At 45.0% G+C, this 20,407-nt stretch overlaps 1 protein-coding gene across 1 annotated transcript; it reads right to left on the bottom strand.

The window, feature by feature from the left end:
* Window positions 1–1,437: 1,437 nt before the first annotated feature.
* On the bottom strand, window positions 1,438–20,040 carry has2 (hyaluronan synthase 2). The gene is made up of 3 exons (XM_038993344.1): window positions 19,414–20,040; window positions 5,554–5,655; window positions 1,438–3,317 (listed from the first exon to the last, which is right to left on the bottom strand). Exons 1-3 carry the CDS (start codon window positions 20,038–20,040, stop codon window positions 2,382–2,384), a joined length of 1,665 nt encoding a protein of 554 aa, XP_038849272.1. The 3' UTR covers window positions 1,438–2,381.
* Between the last annotated feature and the right edge of the window lie 367 nt (window positions 20,041–20,407).

The raw sequence follows: 20,407 nt of genomic DNA, 5'->3' as shown, positions 1-20,407 counted from the left end.
GAAAGGCCCTCTGATCTCCTGGTTCAGCTGTCTCCATGGCAACTCTCCACCCCGTGATACTTGTCTGGAGAAAGGCCCTCTGATCTCCTGGTTCAGCTGTCTCCATGGCAACTCTCCACCCCGAGATACTTGTCTGGAGAAAGGCCCTCTGATCTCCAGGTTCAGCTGTCTCCATGGCAACAATAAAACACAACAGCAGCCAAACAGCAACATCCGCCAATGTAAACTAACACTTCTACACTAGTGAGAATGTCTCATTTTATGTGCAAACAAGTGTGTTTTACTGACCGTCAGTGTTATAAGACACGAGGGAGTCACACATATTCATTATGACAGAAGTACTATTACAGATTAATAATGACAACTTTCTAAACATAGTAAGATATTTTATTTTTTTATTTTTTGGCACAACACAAAAGTGCTTCATGATAATACTACCCATGATCCCAAAGTCACGGTTCAATATTCGGTCTGATCAATTCTAATAAGATTCTAAAGAGTAAGTACTCTGGAATAGATCATTACATTTTTGCGAAAATGTATCTTTTGGGATTTTAATCTGATGTGGATTAACGCATTGTTTATACAATTTTCAGAATGCATCATGTGACGAATGTCCTCATGTGAACTCGTATGAAACCTTGAAACCTATTTCAGGAAGTCCTACAGTAAGGCAAAAGGTGGTTAAACCGCCGCCTGAAGAGATACTGCGTGGCAGGCTTTTGCTCCAGCCCTGCAGTAACAGTTAGCCTGGTCCCAGATCAGTTTGTGCTGATCAGTAGAATAGAGTGTGTTAGAGCTAGCCTGGTCCCAGATCAGTTTGTGCTGATCAATAGAATAGAGTGTGTTAGAGCTAGCCTGGTCCCAGATCAGTTTGTGCTGATCAGTAGAATAGAGTGTGTTAGAGCTAGCCTGGTCCCAGATCTGTTTGTGCTGATCAGTAGAATAGAGTGTGTTAGAGCTAGCCTGGTCCCAGATCTGTTTGTGCTGATCAGTAGAATAGAGTGTGTTAGAGCTAGCCTGGTCCCAGATCAGTTTGTGCTGATCAGTAGAATAGAGTGTGTTAGAGCTAGCCTGGTCCCAGATCTGTTTGTGCTGATCAGTAGAATAGAGTGTGTTAGAGCTAGCCTGGTCCCAGATCTGTTTGTGCTGATCAGTAGAATAGAGTGTGTTAGAGCTAGCCTGGTCCCAGATCTGTTTGTGCTGTCTTGCTAATTTAGATTTGCGAAAGGCTATGTTAAGATTAGGGCTGGAGCAAAATCCTGCAGAACGGCTACCTCTCCAAAACGAACGACGGTCTCTATAAGGTCTATTATGAAATGTATATTATTAAATATAGAATTATCTAGAAAACCACAGAATGTTCTTATAAATATTGCTGGTTTTCTCTCATTGTACATAAAAAAAACACAGGTTAATCACCCTTCTTGTATTCAATAACTTATCCCTAGAATTGCATTTTATTGTTATCATTGCAGACAAAACCCCAGCTGTTAACTTCACATTTTTTGGTCAGATACACACGTCATTGTTATAACAGTTGAATGCACAATGCATTTTTTTCTCTCCATTTTATATAAAAATGAATGAAAATAAAGAATCTTTGGTGGTTATTAAAGCAAAAATAGAATTTTTAAAAAGTCTATATAAAAAGGCATTAAAATATAATATGTAACTTACAAAGTAACAAGTCAACAGATACAGCATGGCCAAAAGAACTGAGAAATTCCAGCTTTGACTTTCATTAAGAACTGTGTATAAAAAAAAGGACAAATATGACCAAAAACATCATAAATTATGTTATAATCAAGAACGAGCCATTTTCTGGGTGCATCCCGATCACTCACTCATACAATGAAAAGCATAACCACTGAGGTATTTCATCTTCAAATGACTCTGTCAAGCATTATGCACAATGGGAGTGAGACGTAAAAGTGCATAGGACATTATGCATATCATCTCTGTGTATCTATGTGGAAAAACAGGATGTCCGTTTGGTGGTTTTCCATTTGGCAAAACACATCACCAACAAGAGTTTTACCTCATCATCATAATATTTCAGAAGAAAATATCTGTAGTTTCTTGTTGCAGTCAGTCACAGCAGCAATGATATCGCTCTCCTGGCATCCTCACTTCACGTCACCCGCCGAGAGTCCAACAATCAAGGAGCAGTTTGAGATTCTTCACTTTGTAAACGTTGTTGAGAGGGAGATAGTCTGCGCCTCAAACTGCACCCTGATCCCTAAAAAAAAAGTGTGTTACTTTTTGACCAGAGCCCTGTATGGACCCTGGTCAAAAGTAGTGCACTATGCAGGAAATAGAGTGGCGTTTAAGACCCAACCGAGGAGTTTCAGGGGAGGAGGAGGATGAGGAGGGAGATGTCATACATCCAGCACCATATCATACTGCTGTTCTTTCTTCCTCTTGCCACATTTAGTGATCAGCACCATGTACAACGTCAACAGCATGACCCAGTAGCTGGCGTACACTATCGCACCCACCATTAACACTATCTTTTCAGAGTCTGGAAAAGGAACATCTTTTCTGGTTTCCTGGACGACCGTATAGATAATGCCAAGGAAGAGGATGGTGAACCAGACCGATATGGGAACGAGCCCTACGAAGTTAGTCACGATCGTCTTCCTCCCTGACGTGCCCCAGCCGGCCTTGTTTATGGTGGCGATAGCGAACATCTTGGCCGGTAGCAGACTGGACATGTACAACACTGAGTAGAAGGACATGAAGACCATGACGATGTTGCCCCTCATGCAGGAGGCAAAGGAGGACTTGATGAGGGCGACCGCCTGGACGATCAACAGGAAGAGAAGGATATTCCAGATCCTCCCCTGGTAGAACAGCTGTATCGCCGTGGCGATGAGGAAGAAGGGGAAGAACCCGGTGATGACAGCCTCGTAGGTCATCCAGAGGTGGTGTTTGTGGAACCACATGGCGTTGTAGAGCCACTCTCTGAAGTAGGACTTACTCCAGCGGGTCTGCTGGTTCAGCCAGCGCAGGTAGGTGATGGGGGTCTCGGTCAGGCACTTGGACCGGGCCGTGTACTTGGTGGCGTAGCCCAGGCTCAGCACGCGGTTGGTGAGGTGGCGGTCGTCGCCGAAGCTACAGTGGCTGCCCATGAAGGTCTGGTTGTACCAATCCTCTATGAACTCGTGGAGCAGGTTGTTCCTGTACATTCCCAGTGGTCCGCTGATGCACTGGACGCAGCCGAAGTAGGACTGACACGCCCGCTCGATGTTGAAGGCCATCCAGTAACGGACGCTGCTAAGAAACGAGATCCAGGACTCGTATTTGTTCAGGATCTGTGGAGGAAGAAAGACACATAGGGTCAGGGTATTTAAGTTGGTTAACAACTGCTGTAAACACATTCTATAGTATTAGCATAGCAACCAAACGGCACAATTGTGGGCAATTGGTTTAAGGACCCCTAATTAGCAAAAGGAAATGCTATCAACTCTCCCAGAGCTCTTACAAATGTTCCACCTATCAAATCAAATCAAATGTATTTATATAGCCCTTCTTACATCAGCTGATATCTCAAAGTGCTGTACAGAAACCCAGCCTAAAACCCCAAACAGCAAGAAATGCAGGTGTAGAAGCACGGAAGCACCTATCAACCTGCTATTGTGTAGAATTCTCACCAGAGAGTAATCAATGTAAGCCTAAGGTATAGGCTGACTCAATTTTGTCAAGGAATGTCCTGTTGTGTAGATGCATTTTTATAGTTTGTATTATTTGGTATTCAGGGAACTTTAAATTCAATACGGGCAGATTTGGTCCTCAACAACTGTGTAGGCTGAACCATTACTCTTTCTCTTGTCCAGAAATACTTTACAGGATCATAAAAGAAAGCACTAAAGCTTTATTTTATGCACTGAAGCATACTTGTTGAAAAAGCTATCAAAATAATTTTAAGAGGTTTGTGTTTATTTCTTTGTAACTTCTAAATGCGGGTCGTAAAGGCATCAACATCACCACATCAGTTAATAAACCACAGTGTGAGAAGATTCTCTCAGCTTAACCGGAGCAACTCTGAAGATTCTCTCAGCTTAACCGGAGCAACTCTGAAGATTCTCTCAGTTTAACCGGAGCAACTCTGAAGATTCTCTCAGTTTAACCGGAGCAACTCTGAAGATTCTCTCAGTTTAACCGGAGCAACTCTGAAGATTCTCTCAGTTTAACCGGAGCAACTCTGAAGATTCTCTCAGTTTAACCGGAGCAACTCTGAAGATTCTCTCAGTTTAACCGGAGCAACTCTGAAGATTCTCTCAGTTTAACCGGAGCAACTCTGAAGATTCTCTCAGCTTAACCCGAAGCAACTCTGAAGATTCTCTCAGTTTAACCGGAGCAACTCTGAAGATTCTCTCAGCTTAACCGGAGCAACTCTGAAGATTCTCTCAGCTTAACCGGAGCAACTCTGAAGATTCTCTCAGTTTAACCGGAGCAACTCTGAAGATTCTCTCAGTTTAACCCGGAGCAACTCTGAAGATTCTCTCAGCTTAACCGGAGCAACTCTGAAGATTCTCTCAGTTTAACCGGAGCAACTCTGAAGATTCTCTCAGTTTAACCCGGAGCAACTCTGAAGATTCTCTCAGTTTAACCGGAGCAACTCTGAAGATTCTCTCAGTTTAACCAGAGCAACTCTGAAGATTCTCTCAGTTTAACCGGAGCAACTCTGAAGATTCTCTCAGTTTAACCGGAGCAACTCTGAAGATTCTCTCAGACTACATGTGTTTGATACCATTTCATTCAGTCCATTCCAGACATTATTATGAGCCGTCCTCCCCTCAGCAGACTCCACTGGGTTAGATGACCCACCTGCACACCCAGTACATCTCTGAAAGCAGTTGGACAACCCTAGCTTTGTATCCATGCCGTATGTACTGTAGGTGCTGAACCACAGGAGGTTGGTGGCACCTTAATTGGGGAGGACGGTGCTCGTGGTAATGACTGGTGCAGAATGAGTGGAATGGTATCAAATACATCTAACACATGGTTTGCTGCCATTCCATTTGCTCCGTTCCAGACATTATTATGAGCCGTCCTCCCCTGAGCAGACTCCCCTGTGCTGAACCCAACACTAGTCTTCTATCAACAGAAGACTGTAGCTGGTTGCAGCACCTACAGTACGGTACCAGGCTAGGACAACACCGTCTCAGACAAACAGACTAGTCAATAACAATGGAGACTGGAGCTGGTTTCAGCACCTAAAGTACGGTACCAGGCTAGGAGAACACAGTCTCAGACAAACAGACTAGTCAATAACAATGGAGACCGGAGCTGGTTTCAGCACCTAAAGTACGGTACCAGGCTAGGAGAACACAGTCTCAGACAAACAGACTAGTCAATAACAATGGAGAACGGAGCTGGTTTCAGCACCTAAAGTACGGTACCAGGCTAGGAGAACACAGTCTCAGACAAACAGACTAGTCAATAACAATGGAGACTGGAGCTGGTTTCAGCACCTACAGTACGGTACCAGGCTAGGAGAACACAGTCTCAGACAAACAGACTAGTCAATAACAATGGAGACATTACCTGGACGTCTCCTCCCACTCCTCCCACCATGGGGTCTTCCTCCAGAACCTTCACCATCTCCACAGAGGACGCAGGATCCAGCATAGTGTCAGAGTCACACACCTGAAACACAAGGGGGGACAAACAATCCTGTTGAATCCACAAAACACTTCACACCTGAAACACAAGGGTACACACTATCCTGTTCAATCTACAAAACACTTCACCCAAAACACTTCTCACGCTCTCTCTCTCTCACAACACAAAGTTAGAAAGCTAAACTAGGCCAGAAGATCTCGTTACACAGACAAAGAGTCCTTCGTCAAGTTTTTGGGCTGGATATGTTTGTTTTATATTGGCCAATTTGACCAATCAGCAGCGCATTAATTACACTGATTACTGACGTACAGTGTTGGTACATTAATTACACTGATTACTGACGTACCGTGTTGGTACATTAATTACACTGATTACTGATGTACAGTGTTGGTACATTAATTACACTGATTACTGACGTACAGTGTTGGTACATTAATTACACTGATTACTGATGTACAGTGTTGGTACATTAATTACACTGATTACTGACGTACAGTGTTGGTACATTAATTACACTGATTACTGATGTACAGTGTTGGTACATTAATTACACTGATTACTGACGTTCAGTGTTGGTACATTAATTACACTGATTACTGACGTACAGTGTTGGTACATTAATTACACTGATTACTGACGTACAGTGTTGGTACATTAATTACACTGATTACTGATGTACAGTGTTGGTACATTAATTACACTGATTACTGACGTACAGTGTTGGTACATTAATTACACTGATTACTGACGTACAGTGTTGGTACATTAATTACACTGATTGCTGATGTACAGTTGGTACATTAATTACACTGATTACTGACGTACAGTGTTGGTACATGAATTACACTGATTACTGACGTACAGTGTTGGTACATTAATTACACTGATTACTGATGTACAGTGTTGGTACATTAATTACACTGATTACTGACGTACAGTGTTGGTACATTAATTACACTGATTACTGACGTACAGTGTTGGTACATTAATTACACTGATTGCTGATGTACAGTTGGTACATTAATTACACTGATTACTGACGTACAGTGTTGGTACATTAATTACACTGATTACTGACGTACAGTGTTGGTACATTAATTACACTGATTACTGACGTACAGTGTTGGTACATTAATTACACTGATTACTGACGTACAGTGTTGGTACATTAATTACACTGATTACTGACGTTCAGTGTTGGTACATTAATTACACTGATTACTGACGTACAGTGTTGGTACATTAATTACACTGATTACTGGTGTACCGTATTGGTACATTAATTACACTGATTACTGACGTACAGTGTTGGTACATTAATTACACTGATTACTGACGTACAGTGTTGGTACATTAATTACACTGATTACTGACGTTCAGTGTTGGTACATTAATTACACTGATTACTGACGTTCAGTGTTGGTACATTAATTACACTGATTACTGGTGTACCGTATTGGTACATTAATTACACTGATTACTGACGTACAGTGTTGGTACATTAATTACACTGATTACTGACGTACAGTGTTGGTACATTAATTACACTGATTACTGATGTACAGTGTTGGTACATTAATTACACTGATTACTGACGTACAGTGTTGGTACATTAATTACACTGATTACTGACGTACAGTGTTGGTACATTAATTACACTGATTACTGACGTTCAGTGTTGGTACATTAATTACACTGATTACTGATGTACAGTGTTGGTACATTAATTACACTGATTACTGACGTACAGTGTTGGTACATTAATTACACTGATTACTGATGTACAGTGTTGGTACATTAATTACACTGATTACTGACGTACCGTATTGGTACATTAATTACACTGATTACTGACGTACCGTATTGGTACATTAATTACACTGATTACTGACATACAGTGTTGCTTTGTGTTTCTTTGAAACTCTTTTGGATGTCAAGTTGAAGATTTGTTTGCAACGTGGATGTTTCCCGGGAAAGATTGTTCCAAAACAAGTTTGTGTCAAGTGGGAAGGTCCGTCAGTTGGTCAACAAACAACCGGGTGAGTAAAGTCCTATTTGCAGCAATCTCTTCACAGATTAGAAAGGTTTCTCCAGTCACTCCTTCATTGGGAATGATTTCATTGGGTCAGTGAAGTCATTGGGGCCGGTGTAGGGAGGGATGGGGTTTGGCTGGGAGGCTGGGAGGCTGGGAGGCTGGGAGGCTGGGAGGCTGGGAGGCTGGGAGGCTGGGAGGTTGGGAGGCTGGGAGGCTGGGAGGCTGGGAGGCTGGGAGGCTGGGAGGATGGGAGGCTGGGAGGCTGGGAGGCTGGGAGGCTGGAAGGAAGGAAGGAAGGCTGAAAGGAAGGAAGGAAGGAAGGCTGGAAGGAAGGAAGGAAGGCTGGAAGGAAGGAAGGCTGGAAGGAAGGAAGGAAGGAAGGAAGGAAGGAAGGAAGGAAGGAAGGAAGGAAGGAAGGAAGGAAGGAAGGAAGGAAGGAAGGAAGGAAGGAAGGTTGCTGTGCTGTGCTGTTTGGGACGGCTTCCTAGACTGGAAGTGATACAGTAAGGTTGTGTTCTGACTGAGAGAGGGTTGTGATTGGTTGTGTTCTGACTGGGAGAGGGTTGTGATTTGTTGTGTTCTGACTGGGAGAGGGTTGTGATTGGTTGTGTTCTGACTGAGAGGGCTGGGTTGTGATTGGTTGTGTTCTGACTGAGAGGGTTGTGCTGTGATTGGTTGTGTTCTGACTGGGAGAGGGTTGTGATTGGTTGTGTTCTGACTGGGAGAGGGTTGTGATTGGTTATGTTCTGACTGAGAGAGGGTTGTGATTGGTTGTGTTCTGACTGGGAGAGGGTTGTGATTGGCTGTGTTCTGACTGAGAGAGGGCTGTGCTGTGATTGGTTATGTTCTGACTGAGAGAGGGTTGTGATTGGTTGTGTTCTGACTGGGAGAGGGTTGTGATTGGCTGTGTTCTGACTGGGAGAGGGTTGTTATTTGTTGTGTTCTGACTGGGAGAGGGTTGTTATTTGTTGTGTTCTGACTGAGAGGGCTGGGTTGTGATTGGTTGTGTTCTGACTGAGAGGGTTGTGCTGTGATTGGTTGTGTTCTGATTGGGAGAGGGTTGTGATTGGTTGTGTTCTGACTGAGAGGGCTGGGTTGTGATTGGTTGTGTTCTGACTGAGAGGGTTGTGCTGTGATTGGTTGTGTTCTGATTGGGAGAGGGTTGTGTTCTGATTGGTTGTGTTCTGATTGAGAGAGGGTTGCGTTGTGATTGGTTGTGTTCTGATTGGGAGAGGGTTGTGATTGGTTGTGTTCTGACTGAGAGGGCTGGGTTGTGATTGGTTGTGTTCTGACTGAGAGGGTTGTGCTGTGATTGGTTGTGTTCTGATTGGGAGAGGGTTGTGTTCTGATTGGTTGTGTTCTGACTGAGAGAGGGTTGCGTTGTGATTGGTTGTGTTCTGACTGGGAGAGGGTTGTGTTGTGATTGGTTGTGTTCTGACAGAGAGGGTTGTGTTGTGATTGGTTGTGTTCTGACTGGGAGAGGGTTGTGTTCTGATTGGTTGTGTTCTGACAGAGAGGGTTGCGTTGTGATTGGTTGTGTTCTGACTGGGAGAGGGTTGTGTTGTGATTGGTTGTGTTCTGACTGAGAGAGGGTTGTGTTGTGATTGGTTGTGTTCTGACTGAGAGAGGGTTGTGTTGTGATTGGTTGTGTTCTGATGGTGGCAGAGATTTTGTAGTATAGCTCTATAGCTGTTTCAAAATGGTCATATATGGAGAAAGATCAAGACAGCTGTTTGAATTGTTTGAAAAGGAAGACATTTTCATCGTGTAGAACTGTGATAATTCAATTCTATCTTTCTGCTGTAAGAGCAATGTATTAATACACAAATGCCATGAAAGGAGAGTAACTAAAGAGAATGATATGGCCAGAAGATAATCAAACCACCTCAGGAATAGACCTCTGTACCCCTAACCAGTCTATTGGTTTTGATACACAGAACACCAACACACACTCCCCCTTTCCCGGTGAGAACAGATACTCATGCGTAGTTTGGCATAGCCTGTTGGCACGTCTGCTAATGTGCACAACATTCCTCATGTTATTTTCATCATCTGTAGAGTGTTTGATTAAGAGAAGCAGCATCACTACCAAAGAAATGGAATTCAGTTTCTTTGATCACTGCCCCTTGGCAACCAGTCCCATAGCAACGTTTAGCACCAAACCTGTTCTGACGGGTCCATAAATGGCATTCATATTCACAGATCACCCGCATCAAATTACTGCAAAGACTACAGATGCTGAAAACGAAGGGGGAAAGTCCCATTTAATATTTATAGTTTCACTGTAAAAGAGGTAACAGATTGCAGCTGTAACGAGCCTCAGCTTGGGGAGACGACATGAAAACCGCTAATAATCAGTTGTTCCTTCGATAAGTGGTTATCGGGAATAGCTTGTGTAAAAGGTCTCCTCAGTAAAACATGTTCGATCTGGCGTCAGTCGGTTGATCTGTGCCACAAATACCACAGGGTTTTGACATCACAAAAGGCGAAGGTCGGGGGGGTCATGAAGTCAGCAGACGAACAATGGATTCACTGATGTTCCATCTGGATCCATACTACACGTAGGACATGTCCTCTGTCCAACAGACAGCGTTGTAGTCCTTCTCCTAACGTAGGACATGTCCTCTGTCCGACAGACAGCATTGTAGTCCTTCTCCTAACGTAGGACATGTCCTCTGTCTGACAGACAGCGTTGTAGTCCTTCTCCTAACGTAGGACATGTCCTCTGTCTGACAGACAGTGTTGTAGTCCTTCTCCTAACGTAGGACATGTCCTCTGTCCGACAGACAGTGTTGTAGTCCTTCTCCTAACGTAGGACATGTCCTCTGTCTGACAGACAGCGTTGTAGTCCTTCTCCTAACGTAGGACATGTCCTCTGTCCAACAGACAGCGTTGTAGTCCTTCTCCTAACGTAGGACATGTCCTCTGTCCGACAGACAGCGTTGTAGTCCTTCTCCTAACGTAGGACATGTCCTCTGTCCAACAGACAGCGTTGTAGTCCTTCTCCTAACGTAGGACATGTCCTCTGTCCGACAGACAGCATTGTAGTCCTTCTCCTAACGTAGGACATGTCCTCTGTCCGACAGACAGCGCTGTAGTCCTTCTCCTAATGTAGGACATGTCCTCTGTCCGACAGACAGTGTTGTAGTCCTTCTCCTAACGTAGGACATGTCCTCTGTCTGACAGACAGCGTTGTAGTCCTTCTCCTAACGTAGGACATATCCTCTGTCCGAAAGACAGCGCTGTAGTCCTTCTCCTAACGTAGGACATGTCCTCTGTCCGACAGACAGTGTTGTAGTCCTTCTCCTAACGTAGGACATGTCCTCTGTCCGAAAGACAGCGCTGTAGTCCTTCTCCTAACGTAGGACATGTCCTCTGTCCGACAGACAGCGTTGTAGTCCTTCTCCTAACGTAGGACATGTCCTCTGTCCGACAGACAGTGTTGTAGTCCTTCTCCTAACGTAGGACATGTCCTCTGTCCGACAGACAGTGTTGTAGTCCTTCTCCTAACGTAGGACATGTCCTCTGTCCGAAAGACAGCGCTGTAGTCCTTCTCCTAACGTAGGACATGTCCTCTGTCCGACAGACAGCGTTGTAGTCCTTCTCCTAACGTAGGACATGTCCTCTGTCTAACAGTCAGTGTTGTAGTCCTTCTCCTAATGTAGGACATGTCCTCTGTCTAACAGTCCCGGGGGGCTTTCCTCTCACAGTGTGGTGAATATTACCCATAATGTACCTGCCAACAGAATAATGACACCGCAAAGCAATGCCGGGTAACACTTTACACTAAGTTTCTCTTACGCCTGTGTAGTTAAGTGTTACCCTATGCCACAATATCAACACATTCACACACAGTTATGGTGAGAATATAAGGTTTAGTTCTTTTGACCCTATGGGCCCTGGTCAGAAGTAATGCACTATCTAGGGAAAGGGGGGTGCTATTTGGGACGCACTCGGCCATGTTAGTTTACTGTGATGATCATGCAGCAACCGGTAGCTAAATAAAGGTCACGTCAAGTTCATCCACTGATGCAACATATCTTATCAGACATAACAGGACTGCTAAGAGGAATGCTTAAAGGGACAATTCAATGTCATTAGCCATCATCTCCAGCACCACTCCAACGTCAACATATTTGAAAATGGCGCGTTTTAATGTTTAGTAGTAAAAAAAGATGGAGGAAGGTAGGTGTTTCCAATGACATCATAAACTAATTAGTAGGTAATTAGTAGGTAATGCCTACTAAAATCACATGATGCACACCGATGATGTCAATGGAAACACATCTTCTTCTATCTATTTTACAGCAAAACATAGAAATGTTAAATTTTCACATATGTTGACGCAGGGATGGTTCTGGAGATAATGACTATGACGTCGATTTTTATTTTTTTTATTTCCATTTAAGCAATTTGGAGTAATTCAGTTTAAACTGGCTGCCTTTGAAAGGACATGGAGAACAATCTGTCATGTCTGTGTTGAACTGTCGAGGCCCTCTGAAAGGACATGGAGAACAATCTGTCATGTCTGTGTTGAACTGTCGAGGCCCTCTGAAAGGACATGGCCGTAGAGGACAATCTGTCATGTCTGTGTTGAGCTGTCGAGGCCCTCGGAAAGGACATGGCCATAGAGAACAATCTGTCATGTCTGTGTTGAACTGTCGAGGCCCTCGGAAAGGACATGGCCATAGAGAACAATCTGTCATGTCTGTGTTGAACTGTCGAGGCCCTCTGAAAGGACATGGCCGTAGAGAACAATCTGTCATGTCTGTGTTGAACTGTCGAGGCCCTCTGAAAGGACATGGAGAACAATCTGTCATGTCTGTGTTGAACTGTCGAGGCCCTCTGAAAGGACATGGCCGTAGAGAACAATCTGTCATGTCTGTGTTGAACTGTCGAGGCCCTCTGAAAGGACATGGAGAACAATCTGTCATGTCTGTGTTGAACTGTCGAGGCCCTCTGAAAGGACATGGAGAACAATCTGTCATGTCTGTGTTGAACTGTCGAGGCCCTTTGAAAGGACATGGCCGTAGAGGACAATCTGTCATGTCTGTGTTGAACTGTCGAGGCCCTCGGAAAGGACATGGAGAACAATCTGTCATGTCTGTGTTGAACTGTCGAGGCCCTCTGAAAGGACATGGAGAACAATCTGTCATGTCTGTGTTGAACTGTCGAGGCCCTCTGAAAGGACATGGCCGTAGAGAACAATCTGTCATGTCTGTGTTGAACTGTCGAGGCCCTCTGAAAGGACATGGAGAACAATCTGTCATGTCTGTGTTGAACTGTCGAGGCCCTCTGAAAGGACATGGAGAACAATCTGTCATGTCTGTGTTGAACTGTCGAGGCCCTCTGAAAGGACATGGCCGTAGAGAACAATCTGTCATGTCTGTGTTGAACTGTCGAGGCCCTCTGAAAGGACATGGCCGTAGAGAACAATCTGTCATGTCTGTGTTGAACTGTCGAGGCCCTTTGAAAGGACATGGCCATAGAGAACAATCTGTCATGTCTGTGTTGAACTGTCGAGGCCCTCTGAAAGGACATGGCCATAGAGAACAATCTGTCATGTCTGTGTTGAACTGTCGAGGCCCTCTGAAAGGACATGGAGAACAATCTGTCATGTCTGTGTTGAACTGTCGAGGCCCTCTGAAAGGACATGGAGAACAATCTGTCATGTCTGTGTTGAACTGTCGAGGCCCTTTGAAAGGACATGGCCGTAGAGAACAATCTGTCATGTCTGTGTTGAACTGTCGAGGCCCTCTGAAAGGACATGGAGAACAATCTGTCATGTCTGTGTTGAACTGTCGAGGCCCTCTGAAAGGACATGGCCATAGAGAACAATCTGTCATGTCTGTGTTGAACTGTCGAGGCCCTCTGAAAGGACATGGAGAACAATCTGTCATGTCTGTGTTGAACTGTCGAGGCCCTCTGAAAGGACATGGAGAACAATCTGTCATGTCTGTGTTGAACTGTCGAGGCCCTTTGAAAGGACATGGCCGTAGAGAACAATCTGTCATGTCTGTGTTGAACTGTCGAGGCCCTCTGAAAGGACATGGAGAACAATCTGTCATGTCTGTGTTGAACTGTCGAGGCCCTCGGAAAGGACATGGCCATAGAGAACAATCTGTCATGTCTGTGTTGAACTGTCGAGGCCCTCTGAAAGGACATGGCCGTAGAGAACAATCTGTCATGTCTGTGTTGAACTGTCGAGGCCCTCTGAAAGGACATGGCCGTAGAGAACAATCTGTCATGTCTGTGTTGAACTGTCGAGGCCCTCTGAAAGGACATGGCCATAGAGAACAATCTGTCATGTCTGTGTTGAACTGTCGAGGCCCTCTGAAAGGACATGGCCGTAGAGGACAATCTGTCATGTCTGTGTTGAACTGTCGAGGCCCTCTGAAAGGACATGGCCGTAGAGAACAATCTGTCATGTCTGTGTTGAACTGTCGAGGCCCTCTGAAAGGACATGGAGAACAATCTGTCATGTCTGTGTTGAACTGTCGAGGCCCTCTGAAAGGACATGGAGAACAATCTGTCATGTCTGTGTTGAACTGTCGAGGCCCTCTGAAAGGACATGGAGAACAATCTGTCATGTCTGTGTTGAACTGTCGAGGCCCTCTGAAAGGACATGGCCATAGAGAACAATCTGTCATGTCTGTGTTGAACTGTCGAGGCCCTCTGAAAGGACATGGCCGTAGAGAACAATCTGTCATGTCTGTGTTGAACTGTCGAGGCCCTCTGAAAGGACATGGAGAACAATCTGTCATGTCTGTGTTGAACTGTCGAGGCCCTCTGAAAGGACATGGAGAACAATCTGTCATGTCTGTGTTGAACTGTCGAGGCCCTCTGAAAGGACATGGAGAACAATCTGTCATGTCTGTGTTGAACTGTCGAGGCCCTCTGAAAGGACATGGCCGTAGAGAACAATCTGTCATGTCTGTGTTGAACTGTCGAGGCCCTCTGAAAGGACATGGAGAACAATCTGTCATGTCTGTGTTGAACTGTCGAGGCCCTCTGAAAGGACATGGCCGTAGAGAACAATCTGTCATGTCTGTGTTGAACTGTCGAGGCCCTCTGAAAGGACATGGAGAACAATCTGTCATGTCTGTGTTGAACTGTCGAGGCCCTTTGAAAGGACATGGAGAACAATCTGTCATGTCTGTGTTGAACTGTCGAGGCCCTTTGAAAGGACATGGAGAACAATCTGTCATGTCTGTGTTGAACTGTCGAGGCCCTCTGAAAGGACATGGCCATAGAGAACAATCTGTCATGTCTGTGTTGAACTGTCGAGGCCCTCTGAAAGGACATGGAGAACAATCTGTCATGTCTGTGTTGAACTGTCGAGGCCCTCTGAAAGGACATGGAGAACAATCTGTCATGTCTGTGTTGAACTGTCGAGGCCCTCTGAAAGGACATGGAGAACAATCTGTCATGTCTGTGTTGAACTGTCGAGGCCCTTTGAAAGGACATGGCCGTAGAGAACAATCTGTCATGTCTGTGTTGAACTGTCGAGGCCCTTTGAAAGGACATGGCCATAGAGAACAATCTGTCATGTCTGTGTTGAACTGTCGAGGCCCTCTGAAAGGACATGGAGAACAATCTGTCATGTCTGTGTTGAACTGTCGAGGCCCTCTGAAAGGACATGGAGAACAATCTGTCATGTCTGTGTTGAACTGTCGAGGCCCTTTGAAAGGACATGGCCGTAGAGAACAATCTGTCATGTCTGTGTTGAACTGTCGAGGCCCTCTGAAAGGACATGGAGAACAATCTGTCATGTCTGTGTTGAACTGTCGAGGCCCTCTGAAAGGACATGGAGAACAATCTGTCATGTCTGTGTTGAACTGTCGAGGCCCTCTGAAAGGACATGGCCGTAGAGAACAATCTGTCATGTCTGTGTTGAACTGTCGAGGCCCTCTGAAAGGACATGGCCATAGAGAACAATCTGTCATGTCTGTGTTGAACTGTCGAGGCCCTCTGAAAGGACATGGCCGTAGAGAACAATCTGTCATGTCTGTGTTGAACTGTCGAGGCCCTCTGAAAGGACATGGCCATAGAGAACAATCTGTCATGTCTGTGTTGAACTGTCGAGGCCCTCTGAAAGGACATGGCCATAGAGAACAATCTGTCATGTCTGTGTTGAACTGTCGAGGCCCTCTGAAAGGACATGGAGAACAATCTGTCATGTCTGTGTTGAACTGTCGAGGCCCTCTGAAAGGACATGGAGAACAATCTGTCATGTCTGTGTTGAACTGTCGAGGCCCTCGGAAAGGACATGGCCGTAGAGAACAATCTGTCATGTCTGTGTTGAACTGTCGAGGCCCTCTGAAAGGACATGGCCATAGAGAACAATCTGTCATGTCTGTGTTGAACTGTCGAGGCCCTCTGAAAGGACATGGCCGTAGAGAACAATCTGTCATGTCTGTGTTGAACTGTCGAGGCCCTCTGAAAGGACATGGAGAACAATCTGTCATGTCTGTGTTGAACTGTCGAGGCCCTCTGAAAGGACATGGCCGTAGAGAACAATCTGTCATGTCTGTGTTGAACTGTCGAGGCCCTCTGAAAGGACATGGAGAACAATCTGTCATGTCTGTGTTGAACTGTCGAGGCCCTCTGAAAGGACATGGCCGTAGAGAACAATCTGTCATGTCTGTGTTGAACTGTCGAGGCCCTCTGAAAGGACATGGAGAACAATCTGTCATGTCTGTGTTGAACTGTCGAGGCCCTCGGAAAGGACATGGCCATAGAGAACAATCTGTCATGTCTGTGTTGAACTGTCGAGGCCCTCTGAAAGGACATGGAGAACAATCTGTCATGTCTGTGTTGAACTGTCGAGGCCCTTTGAAAGGACATGGAGAACAATCTGTCATGTCTGTGTTGAACTGTCGAGGCCCTCTGAAAGGACATGGAGAACAATCTGTCATGTCTGTGTTGAACTGTCGAGGCCCTCTGAAAGGACATGGCCATAGAGAACAATCTGTCATGTCTGTGTTGAACTGTCGAGGCCCTCTGAAAGGACATGGAGAACAATCTGTCATGTCTGTGTTGAACTGTCGAGGCCCTCTGAAAGGACATGGCCGTAGAGAACAATCTGTCATGTCTGTGTTGAACTGTCGAGGCCCTCTGAAAGGACATGGCCATAGAGAACAATCTGTCATGTCTGTGTTGAACTGTCGAGGCCCTTTGAAAGGACATGGCCGTAGAGAACAATCTGTCATGTCTGTGTTGAACTGTCGAGGCCCTCTGCTCCACTAGTAGCTAAAAGGAATTAAGGCGTCAGCTTCAGTTGGAATGAATCTTCACCCTGGAATGCTTTTCCAACAGTCTTGAAGGAGTTCCCACATATGCTTAGCACTTTTCGGCTGAAGCTAGTCGAACCGAACGAGTGTGCTCGCATACTCCCTTAAAAAGACCTTCACTTTGAAAATGATAAAAGAGCGGCAGTAGTACTGTTTGTCCATTTTGAGACGCCGTAGCCAGTATACACTCCCTCAAAATAGTCAGAATTAATCTAAGATAACTCAAGAAATCTTTTTTTTTTTTGCAGAAGTGATCTTAGTCAAACAATTTATGTTTGGTGCAGTGTTTTTCAATGACAAAATGTGCATGAAAACAAGTCGTCTTATGTTGAATGACAACAAAGACTTTATTGAAGAATCCCTACCGTTGACCAATCACCGACGAAGGTGATTGCCTCCAGAAAAAAAATGCGTGTGCACGAACAGCTGAAAAAACCCTCACCGAAGTCCAAAAATAACAAAAATGTCACAAAATGTTGTCATAATACAGTATATGCACGAATTCTACCGAACTGTTTTGGCACCCTATTCCCTATATAGTGCACTACTTTTGACCAGGGCCCTTAGGGTAGTGATCAAAAGTAGTGCACTATGTTTGGGAATAGGGTGCCATTTGGGACGTAACCTAAGTCAAGTCAAGTAAGTCATCTGTGTGTTGCCAAGCCAAGGCTTTAACCGTCACGATCAGGTACGTTAGACAGACGACCCCACAGTGAGAATAACCACACAGGTCTGGTAGCTAATAGCTAGCTAAAACAGATCTGTGACAAGGCCAACACAGTTAGCCCTCCATAAGCTTTGGATCAGAGGTTAGAATTATAACTGAAACCAGGAGTTTAAGGTGGAAAGACAGCAGTGTACTAGGCTGCGTCCCAAATGGAGCCCTAGGGGCCCTGGACAAAAGTAGTGCACTGAATAGGTGCCATACACTCCAGTATTATCCAGAGCAGTTTGGAGGATCTACACTCCAGTATTATCCAGAGCAGTTTGGAGGACCTACACTCCAGTATTATCCAGAGCAGTTTGGAGGATCTACACTCCGGTATTATGCAGAGCAGTTTGGAGGACCTACACTCCAGTATTATCCAGAGCAGTTTGATCAGACCTATACTACAGTATTATCCAGAGCAGTTTGAAGGACCTACACTACAGTATTATCCAGAGCAGTTTGATCAGACCTACACTCCAGTATTATCCAGAGCAGTTTGAAGGACCTACACTCCAGTATTATCCAGAGCAATTTGATCAGACCTGCACTACAGTATTATCCAGAGCAGTTTGATCAGACCTACACTCCAGTATTATCCAGAGCAGTTTGAAGGACCTACACTACAGTATTATCCAGAGCAGTTTGATCAGACCTACACTCCAGTATTATCCAGAGCAGTTTGAAGGACCTACACTCCAGTATTATCCAGAGCAATTTGATCAGACCTACACTACAGTATTATCCAGAGCAGTTTGATCAGACCTATACTACAGTATTATCCAGAGCAGTTTGGAGGACCTACACTCCAGTATTATCCAGAGCAGTTTGATCAGACCTACACTCCAGTATTATCCAGAGCAGTTTGATCAGACCTACACTCCAGTATTATCCAGAGCAGTTTGGAGGACCTACACTCCAGTATTATCCAGAGCAGTTTGGAGGACCTACACTCCAGTATTATCCAGAGCAGTTTGGAGGACCTACAATCCAGTATTATCCAGAGCAGTTTGGAGGACCGACACTCCAGTATTATCCAGAGCAGTTTGGAGGACCTACACTCCAGTATTATCCAGAGTAGTTTGGAGGACCCACACTACAGTATTATCCAGAGCAGTTTGATCAGACCTACTCTACAGTATTATCCAGAGCAGTTTGGAGGACCGACACTCCAGTATTATCCAGAACAGTTTGGAGTATCTACACTCCAGTATTATCCAGAGCAATTTGAAGGACCTACACTACAGTATTATCCAGAGCAGTTTGAAGGACCTACGCTACAGTATTATCCAGAACAGTTTGGAGGACCTACGCTACAGTATTGCTGTATAACTATTCACAATGTAGTATATACAGCACAGTTGGTGCTGTTTACTTAGTAAATGTTAATGAAGGAACTTAATACACGCCTTGGGATAGTAGCTAATGCGGATACTGTCACTTTTAAAGTTCCTCACTGAGAATACTGTGTGTTTTGACACGATGCTATGCAACATGATCTGACTCCAACCTATTAGCCTACAGGTCTCTCCACTTTGTCTGAGTTGGACTGAGTGCAGAAACATATGTAAATGGGTTTAACGCTGAGCTCTAGCACTCTGTGAACAGCATTAGCCTTACAGCCGTAGGGCTACAGTACATACACAAGGCTTCCACACCATCCTTTTAAAGAAAGAGAGCACAAAAGGGTCTTTGTGTACCCCACCGCTCCCCCCCCCCCTCCAACCCCTCCTCCCTCCAGGACTTACCTGAACATAGTCCACACTCCTCCCCAGGGCTTTGAAGGCTGTGTACATTACTTCCCTCTTGCCTCCCCACTTCTGCATGATGCAGACACATTTATTATTGAGCACAAGGCGCGAGATGGCCTGCAGGCTCTCAGCGTACATCTGGTCCGTCTCCTCAGGTCCCCGGTGGTGGTAGTTATTTTTCCAGACGTACGTGGTGGCTTTATCCCACCCCATGATCTCCCGGAAGATCTCCATCATGTAGTTGTCTTCCTCGTTATTCCCGTCGATCACCATGATGACCTTGATGCCCGGGTAGGTCAACCTCTTGACCGATACCAAACACTTCCTCAGGTAGGCCGGGTCCTCCTGATAGGCTGCAATGCACAGGGCCAGTGATTTGGTGAGTTTGATGGGCGTCTCCAGGGATCTCCTCATGTTCCGGTGTTCTAGGACAGCAAACAGACTCTGGATGATGAGGTGGATGACCAGGATGGCCCCGTACAGCCCGAAGGACAAGTGGTTTCGTGCCGTGGTGAAAAACTGGTAGCCCATGATGTAGGCGGTAGAAATTCCCACAAGTAGCGAGACTCCAAACATTGTCGTCCCGAAAATTCTTAGGTAGGTGAGAGCTTTATCACATTTCATCTGGAAAAGCAAACAAGAACAGAATCATTGTCAATGTCAAATGAGATGACAGTAGAGACATACAGTGGGATCAATAATGAGATGACAGTAGAGACATACAGTGGGATCAATAATGAGATGACAGTAGAGACATACAGTGGGATCAATAATGAGATGACAGTAGAGACATACAGTGGGATCAATAATGAGATGACAGTAGAGACATACAGTGGGATCAATAATGAGATGACAGTAGAGACATACAGTGGGATCAATAATGAGATGACAGTAGAGACATACAGTGGGATCAATAATGAGATGACAGTAGAGACATACAGTGGGATCAATAATGAGATGACAGCAGAGACATACAGCGGGATCAATAATG

Source organism: Salvelinus namaycush, chromosome 5 (genome assembly GCF_016432855.1).
Source record: "Salvelinus namaycush isolate Seneca chromosome 5, SaNama_1.0, whole genome shotgun sequence".
NCBI classification, from domain to species: domain Eukaryota; kingdom Metazoa; phylum Chordata; class Actinopteri; order Salmoniformes; family Salmonidae; genus Salvelinus; species Salvelinus namaycush.
Note: the sequence above shows the minus strand (reverse complement) of the source record. Positions and strands in the feature narration are given on the sequence as shown.